Genomic DNA, 22,382 nt, shown 5'->3' with positions numbered 1-22,382 from the left:
CGCCCCCCTCCCTACCACGGACTTTTCTGTTACCCAGTCCCCCCACCCCAAGCCCACCCGGAGGCCCGGCCAGGGCAGTGGCCTGAGACCAGCGTCGGCAGCAAGGGTTTTGGGAGGGAGGTGGGTCCCTGGGGGCCAGAGATGGTCCAAGTGTGCCAGCCGCTGGCTGCAGGTCCGGGTACAGGGGTATAAGCCAGGGACAAACCAGTGGTCCAGAGCCCTGGGCCAGGAAGGGCGGGGGCACTGAGGGCCGCGGTGGCTCACCGGGTGGGGGCGCCCATGGAGCCAGCACTCGCAGAGATCCGCAGGCACGCAGGGGCCCTCCTGGCTGCGGAAGTGCCCGCGCTGGCACACACAGCCCGGGGCCTGCCTCCCACTGCAGTTGCCCCGGGTCTCTGTGGCGTTGGGTTCCCGGCACGTCTGCTCGCAGGGCCCCAGCTCCCCGGGGGCTGCCTGCTGCCACGTTTCTCCGGGGGGGCACTCTGCCAGGGAAGACCACCCATCCCACCACTCAGGTCAGCCCAGGTCCAGCCTCCACTCCCCCCCTTCCCACACTGGGCACCCCGGGTCCCTCCCCACTCCTCAGCACCACCCACTCGGCTCCAGCAGCCTCCAGACATCTGGGTCTCCAAACCCACCTCTCTGCTCCTATCCACCCTCCCATATAGTAGTGGGGCCCAGCTTGGTGGCTGGGGGTAGCACAGGCCCCTCTCCCCTCGTTAGGGCAGCCTGGCCTTGCCTTTGGAGGGACCAGCAGAGGCCTGGGCAGCCCGCATCTCACCCTGACAGTCAGCGAGGGAGCAGTTGAAGGCTCCACCTCGGCAGACGCTGGAAAGACAAATGCTGTCTTCAGATGCCCACCGTGCCCTCCTCCCCATCCCCATTCTCAGCACCCCACCCCCCATGCCCTCCCCACCCACACTCCCGGCCCTCACCAGTGGGTGCAGTTCTGGGTGAGCAGAGTCCCTGGGGGCAGCTCGCGGGCCTGCTCCTGAAGAGTCAAGGTGAGGCCCCAGGGCAGAGAGAGCTGGCTGCAGGGGCACTCGGCAGGGGGCACACACGTGCCATTGTGCAGCAGCTGAGGCGGGGCAGGCTTGGGTTACACACAACCACCACTCCTGCCCCCCCACCGGCCTGGTTCCCCAACTCGAGAGTCAGGGCACAGCGCCCGAGCCCACCTGCCCTCCGGGGCAGTCACAGCCAAGCCGACAGGGTTCCTGCATGCAGGGGGTGCCAGGCTGCAGATGCGCACAGAGGCGTGGGCACGAGACAGCGCAGGCACTGAGCACCTGGCCGGGTGGGCACTCTGGGGGTGGGGGGGGAAGCAGAGAGTGAGGCAGAGTCCCAGAGGGGGTCCTCGGGACAGGCCCCGCCCTGGGCACTCACCAGGGCAGGGCTGCAGGTTACAGTCCTGCCGTTGCTCTGTGTCCTGGGCCTGGCATGGTGCCCTCCCGGGGCCCTCCTTGCAGCTCCGACGTCGCTCCATGGTGCCCCCACCACAGGGAGCAGAGCAACTGCTCCAGGCTGACCAGGGCCCAAGGGCTGGGCACTCGTGGGAGGGGCACGCCAGGGACCCATTGACACAGGTGCTGGGGGCAGAGGTGTGCAGAAAGGGCTCAGAGCCCCGAGAGTCAGGGTGAACAGCCTTTGCTCCCCAACAATGCCCCATAACCCTGAGCTGGCCCGAGCCTTCCAGCCAAAGCTCCCCGTCCCGCTGTGTGGCCATCAGTGGGCAGTCGTACCAGTTTCTGCAGTCCAGCTGCACCACCTCAGCTGGGGCCAGCGCCCAGGAAGCATTGGGGCTGGGGAGGCCGCAGCGGCAAGAAGACACGGGCACACAGCGCCCGTCCTGTACCAGCTGGCCGGGGGGACAGCGGCAGCCTGGGAGAGGGGGTGGGGGGACAAGCAGGATGTAGCAGGCGCACGCGGGGAGTCCTCTCCTAGCCAGAGGGATTCCAGGGCCTGGGGCAGCCTTGGCGTGCCCTTCCTCCTGCCCCTCCCACAGGATCGGGCCTCTCTAGGCTGCCCCGTGCTTGGAGACCCCCCCCGGGGACCTCTGAGGCTGCCCCAGAACACCCCCAGGACACAGCCCATCTTGACCAAGGCTCACTCAGGCAGGACCCCCAGCTGGTCGCCAAAAGTGACCCAGGGGTCCACTCTGCTGCCCTGTAACTCATGACCCTGCCGTCTGCCTGCCTCAGGTCACAAGCTCTCGGGCAGCAGGAGGCAGTGGGCTTCCCCAGAGTTCCCGGGCCAGGCGGTGGGCATGGCCTGGCCACCTGGGCGGCAGGGTCCCTGCAGACACTCCACGCGGTCCCAGAGGTCGGCACAGCTCCTCGGGCACTGGTTGGCACAGTCAGGGGTGGGCACAGTGTCCCGGGCCTCACAGCTCTCTCCTGCGGACCAGAAGATCAGAGTCCGACCTGGGGTGTTCTCGAGTCCCCAGCCTTCCACGGGCACCTCCAGGGACTGAGGCAGCAGAACCCCCCACACACCCCAGGGGCCACATCCTCGGCCCCTCCTTCAATGCTGGAGCCATTACCTGGGCAAGGCCCCATGTTACAGCTCTCAGTCTGAGCCCATGGCCCCCGGCAGCCTCCTCCAGGGGGGCTCCCGGCCTCTCTCCAGCGCAGCCGGAATCCCCCGCTGCAGGGCACCTGGCAGGGGCTCCAGGCCCCCCAGGGACCCCACTGACATAAGTCTGGGGAGAGAAAATGGGAGTCAGTGCCCAGGCCCCCCCTTCTCCGCCTGCCTCCCTCTGCAGCCCTGAGCCCCCTATCTCCTCTTCCAGCTGCTGCTGCCCCCTCCGAACCTCAAATCCAGCAGACCCTGGAAACGAGCAGGAGGGTGAGCCAGCCAGCTAAGGGCCGCCTCGAACAGACAGGAATAGCGGAGCCCACCCCTACTCGGCCAGGCCCCGCCCCTCCCCAGACCCCGCCCCTCCCCAGACCCCCGGCCAGGCCCCGCCCCTTCCCAGACCCCGCCTCTTCTCAGCCTACTCGGCCGGCCCCGCCCCTTTCCAGGCCCGCGCCCCCTCCCCATCACCTTGGCAGGCTTCAGTGTCTGGGCAGAGGCGCTGCTGGCTGAGTGGCACAGTGCAGAGGTCTGGGTCCCCGGCCCACGGCCTCCCCGTCTCAGGGTCCAAACAGAGGCGGTGGCGGTGCTGCTCCGAAGCCAGCGTGGGGGCCGAGGTTGGGGACAGGCCAGCTGGGTGCTGGAGCCTGCGTTCCTCTAGGGCAGTCCTGGAGGCAGGGGCCAGCAGGCCGAGGGGCAGGCAGGGCCCACAAGGTGACCACTCAGACCAGCCGCTCAGAGGCAGAAGACCTAGGAAGGGCGGCTTGTGAGCGTCCTTCCCAGGGACCCTCCCCCAGACCCAGAGACCACAGTGGATCGGGAACAAGGGGCTCGTGCTGTGACCAGAATGTTCTGGAAACAGAAGAACCGGAGTTCTTCTGATTTGTCTGGGACTGTCCCAGTCCTAGAATTGAAAGTTTCAAGTCCTGGAAACCCAACCCCCACCCAGTCCTGGGCAAAAACCCACCCCTACCCAAGTCCTGGGCAGAAATCCAGCCCCCTACCCGAGTCCTAGAAAAAGAGGGACAGCTGGTCTCCTCTGTCCAGTTACCTTGACAGCCTTGGCTGGTGCACTGTAGCTCCCCGCGCTGGCATTCACTGTGGGAGGGGGTGGTCAGGGTGGGCTCCGGGAGGCAGGACCCAGCCCAGAATGGTGGGTTGGTGGGTGGGGGGCTCATGTAGGGGTAACCTGGGCTCTGGCCTCATTTGGAGCAGGGGGAGGCTGGGACCTTGGGCTTTGCTTGGCCTTCTCTGTGGGGGTCAGGCCGCCCTGTGGAACCCCTCCTCCTCCCTGGTCCCAGGCCTCTGGTGCCACCTCCCTCACCCCCAACACTCACCACTCTTTGCAGCCCAGCTGCAGGCGGTCCCCGGGGGCCAGGGTCACCCCAGCTCCTTCTCCTGAGACGTGCTGGCAGTTACACTGTTCTGGAGGTACGCAGCCTCCAGCCTGCTCCAGCAGCCCCTGTGCAGAAGGGGACAGGGGACAGGGCTGTGTGGCAGTCATCTTGTCGTCACCCTAATGCCCACCCATGCCCAGCCCCCAGCAGGTGCCATGCATGCTGTCGAGTCAACAGTGTGGGTGAAGAGCCGCCTGGCAGAATGTGAAGCACTGTCCAGACGAGAGGTTTGGAGAGGAGGGGAGGAGGTGCGGGAGAGTGGACAAGGGACCCCTTCTCCTGGGGCATCTCCCCTGGCTCCACCCTTCACCTCAGGGCAGTAGCAGCCAGGCTGGCAGGGCGGCAGGTCCTGGCAGAGCTGAGGGCTCAGGTATGTGGCACAGAGTCCAGTGCAGGGGGAGCCGCAGGCCTGGAACTCGAAGGGAGGCATGCAGCTGTCCTCTGCAGGGAGAGGCAGGCAGGCTGGTGGGGGGGTGCAGCCCAGAGACACCCTCTGCTCCCCCAAACCCAGAGGGCACAGTGCATGGTCCCATCACCTCCCCTTGAGGTCACCCAGTAAGAGTGCAAGATACTGCCCCCCTGCTGTAGGTAAGAAAAGACCAGTGTTGCCCCATCCATGCCCACTCAGTCCCTGTAGGCACCTCCAGGGATGGGTGAGGACTGTTTGGACCCAGGAGAGCCAGCGAGCAGCAGGGGGTTCAGGCCCTGGCAGGTAGCTCCAGGGATTGGCAGGTGTGATGCAGAGGGGTGGAGATGGAAGGCAGCTGGAGTAGGATGTGGGTAAAGACCCACCATGCCTGGGTCAGCCACTAGTGGACACAAAGCCGCAGCTGGGGGGCTTCCCTGGTAGCTCAGTGGTAGAGAATCCACCCGCCAATGCAGGAGAAATGGGTTCGATCCCTGGTCTGGGAAGCTCCCACATGCCAAGGAGCAACTAAGCCCGTACACTACAACTACTGAGCCTGTGCTCTAGAGACCAAGAGCTACAACTATGGAGCTCATGTGCTGCAACTACTGAAGCCCACATGCCCTAGAGCCTGTTCTCTGCAACCAGAGAAGCAATGAGAAAACCCAGCACCACAATGAGAGTAGCCCCTGCTCGCTGCAAGACACACACACACAGCCACAGCTGGGCCTGTGGCTGCAAAGTGGGAAAACCACGGTGAAGGCTTGGGGGTGGGGGGGCAAGCACCCAAGGGTGGGGCAGGGTGCAGCTGGAGCAGGGTCCCAGCCAAGGGCAGGGTCCATGCAGGCGCGGGCAAGCCCTCTGAGGACCTGGGCACCCTGAGGATCACTCTAAGAGGAGCTGGCAGTGCCCATCGGGGACCCCGGGGGCCCCTGCCAGGGCTCGGCTCCCCGGCTCCTTGCTCCCAGGGCCTCACCAGAGCAGTTGCCGATGAGGCAAGGCCGGAAGTGGCCGTCCAGTTGAGTGCAGGGGGCGCCCACCCCGGCCCCGCCGGGCGCAGGTCTCTGGTGTCGGTAGCGCTGCTGGACCAGCACCTGGCATGAGCAGCGTGTCCAGCCGCTCCAGCTGCTCCACAGACACTCCTCTAGGGACCAAGTGGGGCCAGGGCTCAGCCAGCGGCCTCTCCGGGCTCCCCAGCCTCTCTCCCACCAGCCCTCCCCTCTCATGCCAGCCCCGGCCAACACCCTGAACAGGCAAAGGGCAAAAGGAAACCAAGACTTCTGAAAGGTCCCCGCTGGTGGGCTTCCCTGCCACCCAGCAGTGAGGGTCACGTCCCACAGGGATGATGGTGGGAAGAGGGAGAACACTGAAAAAAGTCTGGAGAGGAGGTGCATGCATGCTTGGTCCCTCAGTCGTGTCCGATTCTTTGTGACCCCACGGACGGTAGCCCGCCAGGCTCCTCTGTCCATGGGATTCTCCAAGCAAGGACACTGGAATGGGTTGCCATGCCCTCCTCCAGGGGATCTTCCCAACCCAGGGATTGAACCCAGATTCCCTGTGGCTCCTGCACTGGCAGGCAGATTCTTTAACGCTGAGCCACCTGGGAATCCCTTGGGAGGAGACAGACAGACGTATGTTTTGGGGAGATAACCTGGAAGTTGGTTATGATAATAAACATTCTCTGGATCTTGCACAGGTAGGAGACAGAGAAGGGGGCTTCGCTTCTGATGTACACTCACCCAGGCAGGGCCCTGCGTAGCAGGCCTGGGTGTCCAGGCGTGGGGAGGTGCTGTTGCAGGTGGGGTCAGCCTCGGCCAGCGGGCAGGGGCAGGACGCAGACCGGGAGGCCAGGCCTGGGCCACAGCTGCGGGAGCAGGGCCCCCAGGGGCCCCAGGAGCAGGCGTCCGATAGTGTCGGGCAAGGCTGCTGCCCACAGCGCTGGCTTTGGGCATCGGGGCCTGGGCAGGGGGAGCCCCCGAGGGGAGGTGCTGAGGCCACACAGACTCGGGTGCGGACCTGGTTTCCGCCTCCGCAGGAGACAGGGCAGTCAGACCAGGGGGACCACGGTGTCCAGGCCCTGGGTCCTGCGGGAGGCAGCAGGGAGGTTAGAGAAATCAGAGGAGCAAAGGGGCAGAGGGTTGGACGGGACCTTCAGCACACAGGGGCCGACAGTTGGAAATACGTGGCGGGAGGGAAACGCAGACAGAACTGGTAGACAGAGGGCGAGGTGGGAGGCTAGTAGGGTGGCGGGAGTTTGGGAATGAACCCCCCAGACCTGCACACTCGGCGTCTTCGCATATGATGCCCTCCGGGGTGCAGGAGCTGAGGGAGGAGCCCAGACTCAGGGACGCTGCTGCCCAGCAGGATGGCACCCTCCCCTGCCCGCCCCCACCCCTGCCCCAGGGCTTACCACTGCTGGCATCCATCCTGCTGCCAGCTGTCCCCCAGGGAGCGGGGGCGGGTGCCCTGCAGGCACAGGGGTGGGCACGGGGGCTGAGGGCAGGGCTGGCTCTGGGACTGCTCCTCCCGACACTCCGGGGCCCACGAGTCTGACGTGGAAGACCTGGGTGGGGCCCCGGGGTGGAGAAGGTGAGAGATGGTCCCAGGCCCTTTGTCACGCCTCCTGCTGCCCCTGGGGAAGCCCAGTGCGGGTGTGGAGGTGGCTAAGGAAAGGCAAGGATGGCTAGGGACCAAAGCCAAGGCCAGGTCACGGGGTGGGCACAAAGTCACTGGCGGGGACAGGATCCAGGAACCCTAGCAGTCCGCGAGACCACATCCAGGCCACGGGAGGCCCCGGTGGGCCGAGGTGACACAGGCCTGGCATTGCCCCGTACCGGAAGCGGCTCTGCTGCCCTGCAGGCCCACACGAGCGGCTGCAGGGACTCCAGGCTGACCAGCTGCTCCAGGCGCAGTGGGCAGGAGGCGGGCAGGGCTGGGTCGTGCAGGAGAGCTGCCCCGCCCGGCATGTGCAGTTATTACAGGCCTCCTGGTGCTGGCTTCCTGGGGCCCAGCTGTGGCCCTGGGCATCCGTGCACTCGCAGTGTCCGAGGGGCACGCAGCCGCCATCCTGCTCCAGGGACCCTGTGGGGAGGCGGCCCTCCAGAGCTGAGGATGCCTGCGCCCCAGGGCCCCCCTCTGCCTTCCTGCTGAGCCGCCCTGCCATGCCCAAAGGGAGCGCCTACCCTCGGGACAGCGGCAGCCCTGCTGGCAGGCCTGGTCCTCCTCACACACAACCCCCTCCTGGAGGTCTGAGCAGCGGCGGGGGCAGCGGTTGGCACAGCTGACCACCTCCATGCCTGCAGGGCAGCCCTCCTCTGGGCAGATGGGAAGACTGGAGTCAAGAGAGCCCTGAATCCTGGGACTCGGGAACCCTCCCCCTGCCCCATGGGGGCCACCCTGACCTCCGCAAAGCCGTATGACCCGTCCCTCCCCCAGGCTGGTGACCAGGGAAACCTGGGGTCCTGGGGAGACCCTGGGGGTCCTGGGGACACTCTGAGTGACAGACAGCTCCTCTCACAGTGAGTGCCCAGCGCCTAGCCTGATCCTGATAAGTGTTTGCCGAGCTGGACTGAATGGGTGCGTCTAAAAGCCAGCACTCTCACCTATGTGTCTCCTCTGTGTTCATCCAGAGAAGGATGGAAGGGATGGGGGGTCGTCAGTGTGGGGGGGTGACAACCTGGCTGGCTCAGTGCACCTCCCACGCACCAGGTATCTCAAGACTGTTACCCTCAAACCCCCTGAAACTCTTGACCGGGTGGTTCCAGGAACTGAAGCGGGGGGTCACAGCTGAGAGAATGAGTTCTAGTCCCGGGTGGGGGTGGGCAGTGAGTGAATCGGGCCGCTCAGCCCTGGCCACTGGGAGTCCTTGCCCAAAGCCCAGACCCCACCACCATCTGCCCTCGTGGGGCTTGGTTTTCTTCACTGGCCGACGAGGCAGCAGCCTGCCCACCCCCAGTCCACACTGCACAGTGATGTGGGGGTGAAATTAGAGGAGAGGGGTGGGGAGAGCTTCGCAGGGTGCAAGGGCAGGAGGGCTGGCACCGCTCCGTACCACAGGGCGCAGGATTGCAGAGCCGTGCGTGGTGCCTCTCCCCAACACAGGGGGCACCCCCGTTCTTGGGTGGGGGGCTCGAGCAGCTGCGGCTCCGCAGGGACCGGCCCCCTCCGCAGCTCCGGTCGCACCAGGACCAGGGGCTCCAGCGTGACCAGCCTCCAGGCACTGAATGGGGAAGAGAAGGGCCGCACGAGGGGTCTGGCTCAGGTGGGGACACCCACGTGTCCCCCGAGCCCGGGGCGAGGTCCCACGCTGGAGATGGAAGGGCCCGGGGTGGGGCGGGGCACTGATGCTAAGGAAGGGCAGTCCCGCCGGGCGCTCACCGCCCACCGCACCTGGGCAAGCTCGCAGGTTGCAGAAGCGGCGTTCCTGGTAGGCTGTAAGCACATCGGGGCACCAGTGTCCGCCAGGCCCTGGGGGGTGGTAGGCCCGCAGGCGGCGCTGCTGGCCCGCCCCACAGCTGCGGGAACACGGTTCCCACGGGGCCCAGGCGGTCCAGGAACAGTTCCCAGCCATGCAGCCGGGGCCCGGGCACAGGGGCAGCTCTGCGGGCGGGACAGGACGACACTGAGCTGCAGCCAGTCCCCTGATCCCCGCTTCCCTGCCCTAGCTCAAGTGCCGACCTCCTCGGCCGGGGCTGGCTATGACCTATCCTGCCCCCCTTTCAGATCTGATCCTGACTGTTGTGTGGCTTTGGCAACCGGGCCTCAGTTTCCCCTCTCTCAGGGTAACAGTGGTGGAGAGGGGGGAGACAGTAGTCCCAGACTCCCAGGGTGGCTGAGGGATTTGGATGGGACCTTTTTGCGGGGGGGAGTGTTTGGTACCCACATGAGTGAGGATGGCTGGAAGGTGGCAGCACTCCCCAACAGCTGTTGGGGTTCACAGAGAAGGCCCAGAGTTAGGTTGAGAACTCCCTATTAGCACAAGGAGTATTAGATGTGGGGCTTGGGGCTGGACGCTGGCTGGGGTTGGAATGATGCGTTAGAGGGGAGGCTCAGGATCCAGACCCAGGGCAGGGTCAGAGGTCAGGACCAGAAGGTGCACCTGTGCAGGAGGGCAGGTTGCAGGGGCGCTCCTGGGAAGTGTCACCCCCAGTGCAGTTCGCCAGGCAGAGGCGGCTGCGGCTGCGCCAAGCAGGGTGAGCCGGGTCTGTGCAGGTGCCGGAGCAGGGGGACCATGGGGACCATAGGCCCCAGCCACCTTGGGTGGGGAGAGGAGACCCCCGAGGAGTCAGCCCTGGGCTCCTGGGCTCCCAGAAGCAGGGCTGGGGAGGGAGGAGGCCTGGGACTTGCTCTTCCCAGAGGGAGGGGTGCAGGGAATCAGGGTGGGAGTCTGGAGAGTCTGATACCTGGAAGGCCTGTCGTTGGCTCCACTGTGGACCCTGCAGCCCCTGTGCCAAAGGAAACCTGCTCAGAAATGTTTCCCAGACAGAAGTACACAAGGCCCAAGCCCCAGGGCCGGTGGTCAAGTTCCCCAAACCTGTCACTATCTGGTTCAGCCCAGACACCCCAGGACCCAAGCACAGCACTTGCTCACGGTAGCAAGCCCTCGCTCAGGCCATGCCTGATTCCTGGCATCCCTTCCTCCAACGCTCGTCAGAGTCCTCTCCATCCCTCAGACCCCCCCAGATGCCGCCTCCTCCAGGAAGCCCTCCTAGACTGTCCCCCTAGGAGAATTCTCAACCTCCCCCATTTTCACAAGCACATGCACTCTCCTACAGGGCCCCCCCACCATGCTGAAATCTGAGCCCCTGGACTCCAAGGTCAGGGTCCTCACACCCCCAGCCAACCCCCAACACACATTTGGCAAGAGTTCCAGAAATTTGGTTGAATGTGTCTGAACAGAAGAGAAACACTGAGCCAGACCCAGAGTGGGAACAGGGATGGACAGACAGGAAGGAACAAAGGGCCAGCCAGACGCCTCCCGCCCCGCCCCCCTCCCCTCACCTGGGCACTCCGGGCTGAGGCAGTACTCGAGGTCCCAGCGCGGCCCGCGGCAGCCCTGGCCACTGGGAGCGGGCGTGGGGTGCACACACTGGCGGCTGCGGGTGCGGGTGCCCAGCCCGCCACAGGAGCGGGAGCAGGAGCCCCACGGACCCCAGGGGCCGAAGCCACCAGCAGCCTTGGAGCAGTCCCCCACGGAGCAGGACAACTGCCCGTGTGCACAGGAGCTGGAGAGAGTGTGTGAGGATGAGGGGCCGGCAGCTCGGACCCCAGGAGAAAGGGGTGCGGGCAGACACGTCAGCCCCCAAGGGCGAGGAGACAGAGCCAGGGTGAGCCCAGGGTCAAGTGGCTGCGGCAGGTGGGGGAAGGGGTGCAGGGCCACCCAGGCCCCCCCCGACACATCCTCTCACCCTCTAACCCTCAAATTCCCCGCACCCCAAATCTCCTACACTCTCATCATCCCCCTCAAATTCCCCCCACCCCAAATCTCCCACACCCTCACCAGTTGTGGCAGCCTGTACGGAGGCTCTGACCCGAGCCCAACTCATCGCCAGGCCCAAGAGGCTGACCATCCTCTCCCAGAAGAGACAGGTGAGCCCCCGGGTCAGCACCAGCAGCTTTCAGCTGCTGCAGCCGCCAGGCAGTGAGCACACAGGGGCACTCCTGGGGTGGGGGAGAAAGTGCAGAGACACGGGCTGGAGCCACCTGCCAGGGGCTAGTCCTCTGCCCCCACCCCCGGCCCCATGGACATCCTCAGAAGTGGGGTGGGGAGAAGGAGACGGGTGGGAAGGATGCTCCGAACAGCTCTGGGCCCTGAGACTGCACTTCCAATAGCAAGTGGGACTGTGTACCTGCGTCACGGGGCTGACCATGAACCATGTAAGGCTATGGCTTGACCGGAGCTGGCCAGGCACCTTCCTGATCAGAGCACTTAGCCAGGACACGGCAGGGTCAACAGAGGTCATTACAGGATGGGACACGCGAGAGGGGAGTGAGGGAGGCAGAAAGGGCCTGAGGCAGGAATGGGGACAACTGCATTTGAGTCTAGCTCTGCTAGGAACTGTCCCTTCCCCTGCCCGGGGGCTCAGGGCCACCAACTCTAAGTCAGGACACTTAGAGGCCATCCAGAGGCCACGGGGTCTGCAGAGGTGAGAGCTGACGGGTGAGGGGAGGGCCCTGGGCTGCTGGCAGGGGGGTCCTAACCTGGACACAGGCCGAGCGGTGCAAGAAGGTGCCCTCGGGGCAGTGACAGCCCTCCTCGCAGCCAGCAGAGAAGCAGCCCACCAGCCCGGTGATGTGGGCGCAGGAGAAGGGGCACCCCTCGCTGGGCTGGCATTCGCGATACAGACGCCCGGCCGGGCAGCCTGCCTCTGAAGGGGACCCCCAAGTGAGTGCCCATGCCACACCACCCTCGCAACCTGCTGTGCCCACCCCCGCCCACCCCAGTGCCCATCCCCTCCAGGGTCCCCCTGGAGTCGTGAGGACCACACCCTCCCTGGGCCGGGCCCTGGGTCACGCCCGCTCCTACCGTCTCCCCTGCCCCCCAAATCCACCTGCTTCCTCCTCCATTTGCCCACCACTGGCCTGGGTGAGGGGCAGCATATGGCGATGGGGCAGGAGAGGTCAAAAGGCAACCTGCGAGTCAGGGTCAAAGGCCAGGATGGGGATCGGGAGCGAAGTCGGACAGAGCCTGGGCCAGGGCTCACCTCTGCAGACCTGAGTGCGGCAGGTGCGGCTCTGGCGGGCAGGCCCCAGGCAGGGGGGCCGCGGGCAGTGGCGGGAGCGCAGCTGCTCCCCTCCGCCACAGGAGACGCTGCAGTCCTCCCAGGGGCCCCAGGAGCCCCACAGCCCCGGCCCGGGGCAGGCGGGCACCTCCCGGCACTGCAGGATGCCCGCCACGCAGGTGCTGGGGGCAAGGGCGGGGGCGTTAGAACACAGGGCCCTGCCTGCTTCCCCCGGGGCCCTCCTGCCCAGCTGACAGCCCATGCCTCCCTGGCGCTCTTGGCTCACCAGTTGTCACACGGCCCCGTCACCACCTCGCCAGGCTCCAGGCTCTCCCAGGAGCTGAGCCCAGACCCCACGGTGCGGCTCTGGTTCTCAGGGATCCCTGAGGGCACAGGAGGGGGGCGGGCGCTTCAGACGGCTCAGCCATCAACAACCCCTGCTCAGGGCTCTACCCTGCTGTCTCCACCCACGGGGACAGGGGTCCTGGTAGGCGGAGGACACAGAAGCCCCAACGGGCACCAGCCCCGGGATGCGGGAGTTGCCCATTTCCGTCCCGCAGTCCCGGGCTGGCCCCCGTGGGCGGGGTGGCAGGGGCCAGGCGGGAAGGCGCTGCTATGCTCCGGGGCGGGTTGGGGGAGGCACTGACCCATGGCTCCGGGCTGGTACTGGCAGCGGCACTGGGCGGGGGGCACACAAAGGCCGTCCTGGGACAGCTGGCCCGGGGGGCACCCACAGCTGGGCTGCTGGCAGCCCGTCGAGTCTGGCTGGCACACGACCCCAGGGGACAGGTCCTCGCAGGACCGGGGGCAGGGCTGCCCACAGGGGAGAAGACCCTGGCCACCTGCACAGTCTGCAGCAGGAGGGAAGCAGAGAGAGTGGGTTTGGGGGGGGTCCATCCTGGGGAGATGTCCCAAGAGTTGGGTGACCAGCCCTCCCACCATGCCCACCACCTGCTAGGACCTTCACTTGCCCAGTTCCACGAGGTGAGTGCCCTAAGGGCTCTCCCTCAAAGAAAGTGCTATGCATGTGTGTACGCGGTGGGGGGGGGGGGTGAGATGCAGGAGATCAAAGGTCAGAGGCAGTATCTCCCTAGCCTTACAAGCCACCACCACCAGCTGCCATCTCCATCCACAGAAGTCCTCACCCGTGCACTGAGTGGAATTGCCCTGGCAGGGGCGACTCTGCCTGTGGCCCCCAGGGCAGGGCCGGCCTCCCTCGGAGGTGGGGGGCCAGCTACATGCTCGGCTGCGATGGGACTGCCCCAGGCACACGTCACAGGGAGACCACGGTCCCCACGGGCTCCAGGCTCCATCCACTGCGGCAGGAATACAAAAGCATCTGTTTGCCTTGGGAGGCCTGAGAGGTCCCAGCCCGCTGGGACTGGAGCCGCCCAGTGGGGCGTCTCACCTGGGCACTCAGAGGGGATGGCGCAGGTCTCCCTCTGATGCTGGGCCCCCGCCTCCCCTGCCTCCCCGGGGCACGGGGCCCCGCCATGCTGCGGCGCCGGGCAGCTGCAGGCCCTGGAGCGGGTCCTCGTCTGGCCCCGGCAGGGCTGGGAGCATGCCGTCCACTCCGACCACGGGCACCAGGCGCCAGGCACTGTAGGGGTGAATGGTGAGCCCTGGGGTGCAGTCATCCCTCCCCCGGTCCCAGCCCTCCCTGCACCCCCGGACTGCTTCTTCTCACCTCGCTCTGAGCGGGGTACATACCTGGGCAAGGCAGGTCTGTGCAGGTGAGCCGGCCCTCGGAGCAAGTGCTGGGCGGGGCACGAGGCGCAGAGAGAGGGCAGCTCACTGGCGCGTGCCCTCCACTATGCCCCTCCCCATCCGCCTCCCCTTCCACTCTCCCCCACCTCCGCTGCCCTCTGAGGTCTCAGACCCCCTCCTGACTCTCCAGCACCTCCAGCCCCTGCTCCCTGACCCACTCCAGGCACTTTCAGGCATCCTACAGACTCGGTCCTACGGGGAAGCGACCACAGGTCATCTGCGGCTGAAGGAGGCCAGACAGCAGGAGGAAACACCACACCATCACCCCCTGCCCCTCAAAGCACAAGTCCAGCTCTTTGAAGTCTGCCAGACCCCCAGAGCTGGCTGCCTCAGTTTCCCCACCTGTCAGACCAGGGGTTAGGGTATCTGCTGCATCTTCTCAGGGCTTATGGGAGCCTAGTGTGCATCAGCTGAGACTGGGAGAGCTTGGGTGTGTGAGACACAGAGTGGACTAGCCATGCCCTCACCCATGGCATCGTACCCGCACGCACCACCCCCGGCCCTCACCAGTAGTTGCAGCCATCAGGCTTGGCCAGCTGGGCGCCTGGACGGTGCCGCTCCCCAGTTAGCAGGTCCAGGCAGCTGCAGTGAGCGGGCTGCACGCAGACGGTGCCGTCAGCACTCAGCACCTGGCCTGGGGGGCAGTAACAGCCGGGCTGGCAGCGCCAAACGCAGTGCTGGGGGACAAGGAAGGGAGGGCCCGGGTCAGTGGAAAGCGGGGGGCCCAAGAGGACTGCTGCGGGATGGAGGGGGGCGCCTGGGAGAGACGATGAAGTGAAGAGGGAGGCTGCGGGGAGGCAGAGGGGAGGAAGTGCGATGCTCCAGTTCATAGCTGTCTTTCCTAAACACAGTTTATGCCGAGTTTCCATTGGAGTTTCTCCTCCAGGGGAGAAGCATGGGGAAGGGACAGCCTGCGAGGAGCTTCCCTGAATGGAGTATCCTCCAGACGTTGGGCCCCGTGGAGGGTTGAGTGGGGACCAAGGCAGATCTCCTAGAACGGAGGCAGCCGGGGACCCGAAAGCTGGCGAGAGCGGCTGGCGTTTGGGAAGGCGGCGGGGCTCCCTGGGAGAGGCCGGGACCAGGCACAGTGTCCTGGTCCTCCCGCCTCCGTGTGGAGCCTCCCGTCCTCCTTGGACAGACCCAAGCGGGACTTCTCAAAGCTCCGTCCCTTCGCCCTAGCTGTTTGCATCTTGACTCGAGGCCGCTTCCTCGCCACTGCGCAGGCGCCACTGGACCGCGCCCACCCCCGGCGGCAGCCGGCCTGGGTCCCTCTCCATGGTCCTGGACTGGCCCCGCGCCCCGGCATGCTCGTGCGCACTCACGCGCGCACAGGGTCAAGGTCTGCGCACCAACGCACCTGGGCGCGGGGCTTAGGATGGATGATCTATCAAGACGACTGCCCTTTTCCTGTGTGTTCCTGCTGTTTCTACCATAAAACGTGTCAACCGAGAAACGTATATGCTGTGTAAGGACGACAAGGGCTGCTCTCTAGAACCAGGAGCCAGGCCGGCTGGGCGCTGACCCCTTACTTCCCTCCAACCGCGGACCGCCCCAGGTCAGAGGGGCCACACCCTGCCATCCGGCAACGTGACCGTCAGGAGCCCAGACTCACCACGAGGTCATCGCAGGAGCGAGGGCAGGGAGGGCCACAGGCGCTGTACTCCGCCCCTTCGATGGCGGTGCAGTTGGTCACTGCGGGGGGAGGGCCCCGGGTGGGTAGACAGCTGTGTGGGTCACTCCCCCACTCCCCCACCTCCCGGCTCGCCTCTCCAGAATAACCCCTGCAGCTTTCCCACCTCTCCTCCTTGACCCCCACCACCGTCCCTGGCAGGTACCTGGGCACGGCAGAGCCTGGCAGGCTGCCCCCTGGGCCCGAGGCCCCTCACAGTAATCCCCCAGGCCCTGGGGTAAGGGCTGGTCACAGGCTCGGGTCCGGCTCCGGAGACCCCCGCCACAGCTCCGGCTACAGCTGGACCAGGGTCCCCAAGGGCCCCAGCCTCCAGCTCCTGGGGAACAGAAGAGGAAGCACTGGCGAGGGGCTGGGCTTGACTGGGGCAAGGCAGCGGGCACGTCTGGGCTCCATGGGACTCACGGTCACACTCTGGCAGGAGGCAGGGCTCTTCCTCTGCCTCGGGGCCTGGGCAAAGAGGGGGCGCCGAGGCCAGCAGGGGCAGCGGGGCCACGCTGGACGGCACCCCACTGGGGGGCCCGGTGCAGAAGCGGTGTCTATGGCGCCGGGCTGGGCCACAAGAGGCTGAGCACTCGCTCCATGGGGTCCAGGGTGACCACGTGGGCTGACCTGGGATGCACAGCAGGGAGAAGCGGAGAGGACAGCGGAGGCTGAAGGGGCCCAAAGGGCGGGGGAAAGAGTGGGGTGCACAGAACAGGCTGCCCCCTCCCGAGGGCTTTCCTCCCCCGTGCTACACCCCTCCCACCCTGCACAGACGCACTCTGGCTGAGGGGGGTGGGGGGAGAGTCAAGAGAGGCCCCCTTCTCACCCTCCTCACAGGGCCAGGAAGTGCAGTTAGTGATGAGCCCAGAGACACAGGAGCTGGTGGAGAAGCAGCAGACAATGGGGGCGCTCTTACAGGCTGAATGTGTCCCCTCAAATTCATACATCGGGGCCCTAACATGTGAGCGTGACTGCAGAATTGTGACCTTGTTTGGAGAGGGGGGGTCTTTGCGAGGTGATCAAGTTAAAATGGGGCCATTAGGGTGACCCCAACCCAGTGTGACTGCTGTCCTTCTGCAAAGGGGAAATCGGAACACAGGTGCAGACAGAGATGATGTGAAGATCCAGGGAGGAGACGGCCATGTGGAGCATGTGGGAGGGATGCAGCCACAGGCCAGGGAAGGCCAGAAACTCCGAAAAACAAGAGGGGCTGGGAACAGCCCCAGCAGACGGAGACGGGTAGGAAGAGGGAGATTGGTGAGGAGGGGGCAGGTGAGGGGCACATGCAGGCCAACACCCCTCGCCCCCTGCTGCAGAGGAGAGACAGAGGGTCCTCGGGGTCACGGGGCCATTGCAGGGGGCGTCAGCCTCACCAGTTCTCACACGGACGAAGCACAGCACTGCCTGGGGGGTGGAGGCGTCCCCCGTGGGCGCAGGGGCAGTCCCGGGTGGGCACGCACATGTTGTTCTGGAATCAAAAACCCTCCACTGCCTTCTGGTTTCCAGCGTGATCTGCCCATGCTCCCCTAAAGCACAGCTCAGAACCCACCTGGCAGGCGCCCACCCTCAAATGTCAAGGATGCTGCTTCCAAACACCCATTTCTTCCCAATTTCCAGCATTGGGGGAACGCACACCACTGGGTGCAAGGGGCATGGGGAGGGGGCATGGACCCTTGGAGGGGGCGTGGACCCTCGATTTCTGGGGGAAAAGACCTGATGGCCGCTCGCCTAGGGTCACGTGCTGGTCATGGGGCTGGCAGAGCAGAACCAAGTGCCCCAAGTTCAGCGCTCCGTCCTCAACCCTGCAGGCTCTCCCTGTCTCCCGCCCCACACTCTTGGCTCTGAGGCCAGGTAGGGGACCCTCACCAGCAGGAGCATCCCGGAAGGGCAGTAGCAGCCAGGGTAGCAGGGCTGGTCAGCCCCTCTCGGGGCGCCGAGCTCTGCACAGGACGCAGGCCCCTGGGCACAGTCCAGCCACTGCTTGCCCGGGGGACACACGCCGGGCACTGGCCCTGAGGGACACAGGTTGACAGCTCAGCCTGGGCACGTTCGATTCTCCCCCAGAGTCCCCCCACCCAGGGGGGAGGCATCAGCTCCGGGTGTAGCCAGGGAGGTTGTGGGGCTGCCCTGGATTTCCAGGACAGGAGTTCCTGGAGGGACAGGGAGGGGTTGACGGAGCTCTGGGTTGGGTAGGGAGGAGAAGGTGGGTGCCCTCACCTGCACAGGGCTGCAGTCCACAGGTGGAGAAGTCCACGGGGCTGGACCCGCCACTCCTTCGGGTGCGATTCCGGTAGCCGCCCCCACAGGGCACGGAGCACGGAGACCAGGGGCCCCACTCCCCACCAGGACCTGGGGTGACACTCAGGTCACTGCAGGCCCTGCCTGTCACACCCTGGCCCTGCCTGTCACACCCAGGCCCCCAGTCACTCCACCCCCCAGATCCCAGGCCCCAGCAGCCTCACACCCACCTCCGGACACCTCACCCCTCCTCGGGAGGCCCCAGGATTCCACCTGGAACAGAGCCTCCAGGGGGACCCCTCTTAGGGCTCCCCGGGAACCACACCTTCGTGCCATCTCCTCGGGCAGGCCCTTGCACCTGTCCCGGGGTCCAGGGTGGGGAGTCCCCAGGTTTGAGGACCCCAGTCACAGCTCTCACCTCCGCACGGCCGCAGGCTGCAGAATTCAGCTTCCATGTTGGGGCCCTGGCACGCAGCGCCCCCGAAGGCAGCGGGAGGAGCCGTGCCCGCCCGGAAGCGCCGCCGAACGCCCACATTACAGCTGCGGCTGCAGAGACTCCACGGGGTCCAGGGGCTCCAGCCACAGGCCACTGCCATGGCGGGTGCAGGAGAAAGGCACGGGGTGTGAGAGACAGGTCAAGTCCTCCCTGGACCCCAACTTCCTGGGGGCACCCCTGACACCACCAGGTTGATTACTGAAGGGACCACCATCCCCGAGACCCCCCCCACTGCCGATTCCTGGGCCCCGAGCATGGGGATACCTGGGCAGGGCTCCGAGGTACACACCATCTCACCAGAGATACAGGTGCTGCAGAAAGAGGGCCCAGAGAGGCCACAGTCAGCCTTCCCCTTGCCGCCCTGTGTACCTGCCCCCAGGGGGAAGAGGCCGGGATGCGGTGTCCACCGCACAGAAGAGGAACCTGAGGGTCTGCGAAGTAAAGCAAGTTGCCCTACATCCCACGTGGAGTTTGTGAGTGACCAAGGATTCTCACCCAGCCTCCCCCCACCAGTTCCACCCTCCACGAGCTCCCTGACACCCCCAGGCACCGTGCTGCTCTCTGTCCCATGGTTTTATTGCCTTGATAAAAAGAAGTCGCCTTTTTGTAATTTTATTCCACTTATATTTATTAGACACTGTAGAGATGGCTTTGAGCAACTCTTCTGGGCCAGTTAGGAGCTACTCAGAAGGAGCAGATACTAGCTTGAGTCTCCTGGATCTCTCTTTTGAGTTTTTCCTCCTTTTTGTTTTTCTCCAATGAATGTTTTAAAACTCACTTGTCAGAAATGTTGAGAGAAAAGGAAAACAAGAAAAGGGCGGGGGAGAGAGGAAGAATGAAGGATAGAATTGGAGGAGGACCAGGGCATAGAAAGTAAAAAGGAAGAAAAAAAATGAACTGAATAAAGAAAAATAATAACAAAAAAAAGGAATGGGGTTAGTGCCCCCTCTGCTGGCGGATTCCTGGTATCAGCTTTGTGAGCTGGGCGCTTCAAGGTTTCCGAGCAGAAATCAAGTGGGTCCCAGGAAGTCAATTATACTCAGGAAAGAGAAACAGAGGTAACTGGGAGGTGAAAATAGACCTGCCCCGGTAACTCTAGGCTCTCAGTTCAGTTCAGTTACTCAGTCGTGTGCGATTCTTTGCGACCCCATGGACTGCAGCACGCCAGGCCTCCCTGTCCATCACCAACTCCCATAACAACTCTAGGCTCTAGTTCCATCATAAATCGCTTCCCTCAACTGAGCCTTGGTCTCCCCATAAATAAAGGAGCCCGACAGTTCCTACAGACGCCCACCCCTCCAGGCTTCATTTCATGATGGAGGCATGCTGAGACCCCCCCGCCGCTGGAATGGGAGTCCGGGCTTGCCCACCTCTGAAGCCAGGAGCCTCCCCCCCCCATGCTCCCCAGCCCTGATGCCCACCAGTTGCCACAGGAGTCCAGCCAGGCCACTGCTCCGGGGGCATAGAGCTGCCCGCGCAGCTGGCAGGGACACTGACTTGGAGGCAGGCAGCTGCTGTTGTGCAGGAAGAGGCCCGCGGGGCAGGCGCAGCCAGCGGTGCAGACGCCGGTGCACTCCACCCCAGGGCCCCGCGCCAGGCATAGCCCGGGACACGGGCCCCCCTCCCGACGGCACTGCTCTGCTGAGCGGAACACCATGTCGCCTGGGCACTGGGCTGCAAGGGGAAGACAGAGCGGGTCTCGGCAGGGGGCAGGCCGGGGGTGGGGGGGGTGATGGGGGGCGGCTTGGGGCTGGAGGGGACAAGAAATCGGGCCAAGTCAGCTCAAGGCATAGCCTGTCCTGGAGGCAGAGGTTCGTGCCAAGCGAAGGTGGGTGGAGAGAAGGTCAGCCCCCAGCTCCCCGGGGTCTGGCTGGATAAGACAGGTGGGAGAACAGGAAGGGGACATTCACCTGTGCAGGGCTGCGTGTTGCAGTCCCTGGTCTGGCTGTGGGGTCCCTGGCACCCAGGGTCCCCAGGAGCTGAGGCAGAGCAGCTGCGCCCTCGGGTTTGGACGCCCCCATCACAGGGGGCGGAGCAGGAGGACCAGGTGGCCCACTGACCCCAGACACCAAGCCCTGGGAGGAAGAGACAGCCAACAATGGTCAGGGACGTGGCAGAGATTGGGGGCGGCCAGGGTGGGCGTGGGGGGCCCGGAGCTGTGCAGGGTCACCCCCCACCACACCCACACCTCCAGGGCTACCCCCAACACACCTTCAGTCCAGGCCCACCCTGTGCATCCCCCGCTGGGCTTCTGGGGGTGGGGGCTATGACTGGGGGCCAGAGAGAAGCTTCTGGGCAACAGCCAGGTTTGCCCCACCCTTCCCAGAGCGTCCTTCTCTTCATCTGTGCCCACCGAGGGCCCCCCCAGAGGGCACCATACCTGGGCACACAGCGGGGCTGCAGGGCTCCTCCTGGGTGGCCTCTCCTGGGCAGGATGTGTCCCCGGGGCCGGGGCAGAGCCGGGAACGGCTGCGCAGGGCTGGGCCCCCTCCAGGGATGAGGCAGCTCTGGGAGCAGGCAGACCAGGGAGCCCAGGGTGTCCAGCCCAGCACGTCTGCAAGGAAAAGGGTGGGAGACCACATGGGGCCCTGCAAGGCGGGGGTGGCTTGGGGCAACCGGGGTGAGGTCCGAGAAACTACGGGGGCGATAGAAGGGCTTGTGAGGGTGGGCATGGTCTCTGCCCCTCCAGGACCCCCAACATGGACCCAGGTCTCCCTCTCAGAGCTTAGCCTCCTGTTGAATCTGGTTTGAGTCAACTCCAGGAGTTGGTGATGGACAGGGAGGACTGGTGTGCTGCAGTCCATGGGGTCACAGAGTCGGACACGATTGAGCGACTGTACTGAACTGAACTGAATCTGGTTCACTGGGCCCCCACCTCTATCCGGGGGCCTGGCGGGTACCTCCACAAGCCCACGCCCACCCTCACGTTTTCTTCAAGAGCCTTCTAAACAATGGTCCTTCATTCACCTTCAGTGAGGAAACCCTAGAGACCTCTCAGACAGCCAACTGCCATTCTCCAATGGCCCCTCCCTTCCCTCCTGCTCAGAACCTGCACCCAGATTCCCTGGGCCCCCAGCTGCACCCCAACTTCCCTGCTCACACCCTGCGCGGTCGCCTGGGCACAAAAGACCCAGAGACCTCCGCTGGGATGGCTCTGGGGGCCCCCAGCCATGGAAGGAGGACAATAGTCTTGGGCTCCAGGAGGTCCTGAGCTAGCCCCCTCTTCCCGTCCCTGCCCCCAGGTCCAGCCTCATGCCCCCATCCTGCTGTCAGACTCCTGCGACCCCCCCTCCAGGCCTTCATCTCCTCCCAGGGGCGCCTCCTGAATGGGAGTACTTTGCTGATCACCCAGGGCTGACCACCCAGCAGAGTGACCAGCAGGCAAGACCCAGCCGCTCTCCTGGCAGGAATCTGGAGGACGGAGGCGGGCGGGGACCCACCTGCCCCGCACGCCGAGTAGCAAGCCTGCAGCTCCTGCCTCTGGCCCTCACACGGGGCGCCCCCTGAAGCAGCCGGAGGGTTGGAGGGGGACCTGAAGAGAGAGGCAGCCTGGACACCGCTCCCCGCCCCGCCCCTCGCTCCCCGAGGCCTTCCGCTCGCCCCCGCGCTGCCCGATCCCTTCCGGTTCCATCTCCCCTCTGCCCGCACACCTGAACCGGGCCCTCAGGCCAGAGCCACAGGAGCGGTCGCAGGGACCCCAGGACGACCAGGCTGACCAGCCGCAGGGCACGGGGCAGCCCCCTGGTTCACAGAGCAGGGCCCCCTTCTCACACACGCTGGGGAGGGGGGGGCGGGGGGCCGAGGGCAGAGGTCAGGACCTGAGGGCGGGGAGCGGCCCTGACCCCGCCCCCCACACCCCCCATCCCGGCGGGCAGGAGCCCTGACCATCGGCTGCAGTTGTCCAGGAGGAAGGGGACCCCCGGCTGCTGCAGCTCTTCGCCCACAAGGCATGGGCACTCGGAGAGGGGCAGGCAGCCCGCGTCCTGGAGGAGGAGCCCAGGGGGGCAGCGACACCCTGGGTGGGGGAGGGGGCGCTCAGGCCGGAGAATGGGGGGCCGCAGGGGTGGGGGTGGAGACGGAGGCCTGGTGGGCCGGCGTGGACGCCCACACT

The 22,382-nt window shown here is 65.5% G+C and overlaps 1 protein-coding gene across 1 annotated transcript in view; it reads right to left on the bottom strand.

Annotated features, from left to right (window-relative positions):
- LOC122438844 (SCO-spondin) overlaps positions 1 to 22,382 on the bottom strand; it is a gene marked incomplete at its 5' end in the record, with an annotated part of 52,612 nt that overhangs the window by 2,993 nt on the left and 27,237 nt on the right. Inside the window, 47 exons of the mRNA XM_043464052.1 lie at positions 265 to 482; positions 740 to 828; positions 936 to 1,078; positions 1,179 to 1,306; positions 1,387 to 1,589; positions 1,743 to 1,881; positions 2,280 to 2,396; positions 2,543 to 2,701; positions 3,046 to 3,324; positions 3,626 to 3,672; positions 3,912 to 4,036; positions 4,282 to 4,412; positions 5,354 to 5,521; positions 6,117 to 6,461; positions 6,653 to 6,699; positions 6,788 to 6,940; positions 7,212 to 7,458; positions 7,560 to 7,691; positions 8,429 to 8,596; positions 8,767 to 8,976; positions 9,476 to 9,631; positions 9,780 to 9,821; positions 10,378 to 10,601; positions 10,877 to 11,037; positions 11,578 to 11,744; positions 12,081 to 12,280; positions 12,385 to 12,481; positions 12,746 to 12,949; positions 13,244 to 13,414; positions 13,507 to 13,698; positions 13,809 to 13,855; positions 14,373 to 14,542; positions 15,478 to 15,557; positions 15,701 to 15,871; positions 15,958 to 16,164; positions 16,364 to 16,416; positions 16,911 to 17,005; positions 17,404 to 17,549; positions 17,755 to 17,886; positions 18,194 to 18,364; positions 18,536 to 18,582; positions 19,693 to 19,945; positions 20,182 to 20,346; positions 20,652 to 20,825; positions 21,712 to 21,803; positions 21,922 to 22,047; positions 22,157 to 22,286. Of these exons, the coding sequence (XP_043319987.1) occupies positions 265 to 482; positions 740 to 828; positions 936 to 1,078; positions 1,179 to 1,306; positions 1,387 to 1,589; positions 1,743 to 1,881; positions 2,280 to 2,396; positions 2,543 to 2,701; positions 3,046 to 3,324; positions 3,626 to 3,672; positions 3,912 to 4,036; positions 4,282 to 4,412; positions 5,354 to 5,521; positions 6,117 to 6,461; positions 6,653 to 6,699; positions 6,788 to 6,940; positions 7,212 to 7,458; positions 7,560 to 7,691; positions 8,429 to 8,596; positions 8,767 to 8,976; positions 9,476 to 9,631; positions 9,780 to 9,821; positions 10,378 to 10,601; positions 10,877 to 11,037; positions 11,578 to 11,744; positions 12,081 to 12,280; positions 12,385 to 12,481; positions 12,746 to 12,949; positions 13,244 to 13,414; positions 13,507 to 13,698; positions 13,809 to 13,855; positions 14,373 to 14,542; positions 15,478 to 15,557; positions 15,701 to 15,871; positions 15,958 to 16,164; positions 16,364 to 16,416; positions 16,911 to 17,005; positions 17,404 to 17,549; positions 17,755 to 17,886; positions 18,194 to 18,364; positions 18,536 to 18,582; positions 19,693 to 19,945; positions 20,182 to 20,346; positions 20,652 to 20,825; positions 21,712 to 21,803; positions 21,922 to 22,047; positions 22,157 to 22,286 (7,121 nt within the window). The remainder of the gene's footprint in view (positions 1 to 264; positions 483 to 739; positions 829 to 935; positions 1,079 to 1,178; positions 1,307 to 1,386; positions 1,590 to 1,742; positions 1,882 to 2,279; positions 2,397 to 2,542; positions 2,702 to 3,045; positions 3,325 to 3,625; positions 3,673 to 3,911; positions 4,037 to 4,281; positions 4,413 to 5,353; positions 5,522 to 6,116; positions 6,462 to 6,652; positions 6,700 to 6,787; positions 6,941 to 7,211; positions 7,459 to 7,559; positions 7,692 to 8,428; positions 8,597 to 8,766; positions 8,977 to 9,475; positions 9,632 to 9,779; positions 9,822 to 10,377; positions 10,602 to 10,876; positions 11,038 to 11,577; positions 11,745 to 12,080; positions 12,281 to 12,384; positions 12,482 to 12,745; positions 12,950 to 13,243; positions 13,415 to 13,506; positions 13,699 to 13,808; positions 13,856 to 14,372; positions 14,543 to 15,477; positions 15,558 to 15,700; positions 15,872 to 15,957; positions 16,165 to 16,363; positions 16,417 to 16,910; positions 17,006 to 17,403; positions 17,550 to 17,754; positions 17,887 to 18,193; positions 18,365 to 18,535; positions 18,583 to 19,692; positions 19,946 to 20,181; positions 20,347 to 20,651; positions 20,826 to 21,711; positions 21,804 to 21,921; positions 22,048 to 22,156; positions 22,287 to 22,382) is intronic.

This window comes from Cervus canadensis, chromosome 3 (assembly GCF_019320065.1).
Source record: "Cervus canadensis isolate Bull #8, Minnesota chromosome 3, ASM1932006v1, whole genome shotgun sequence".
NCBI lineage: Eukaryota > Metazoa > Chordata > Mammalia > Artiodactyla > Cervidae > Cervus > Cervus canadensis.
This window is presented reverse-complemented; position numbering and strand designations above follow the sequence as displayed.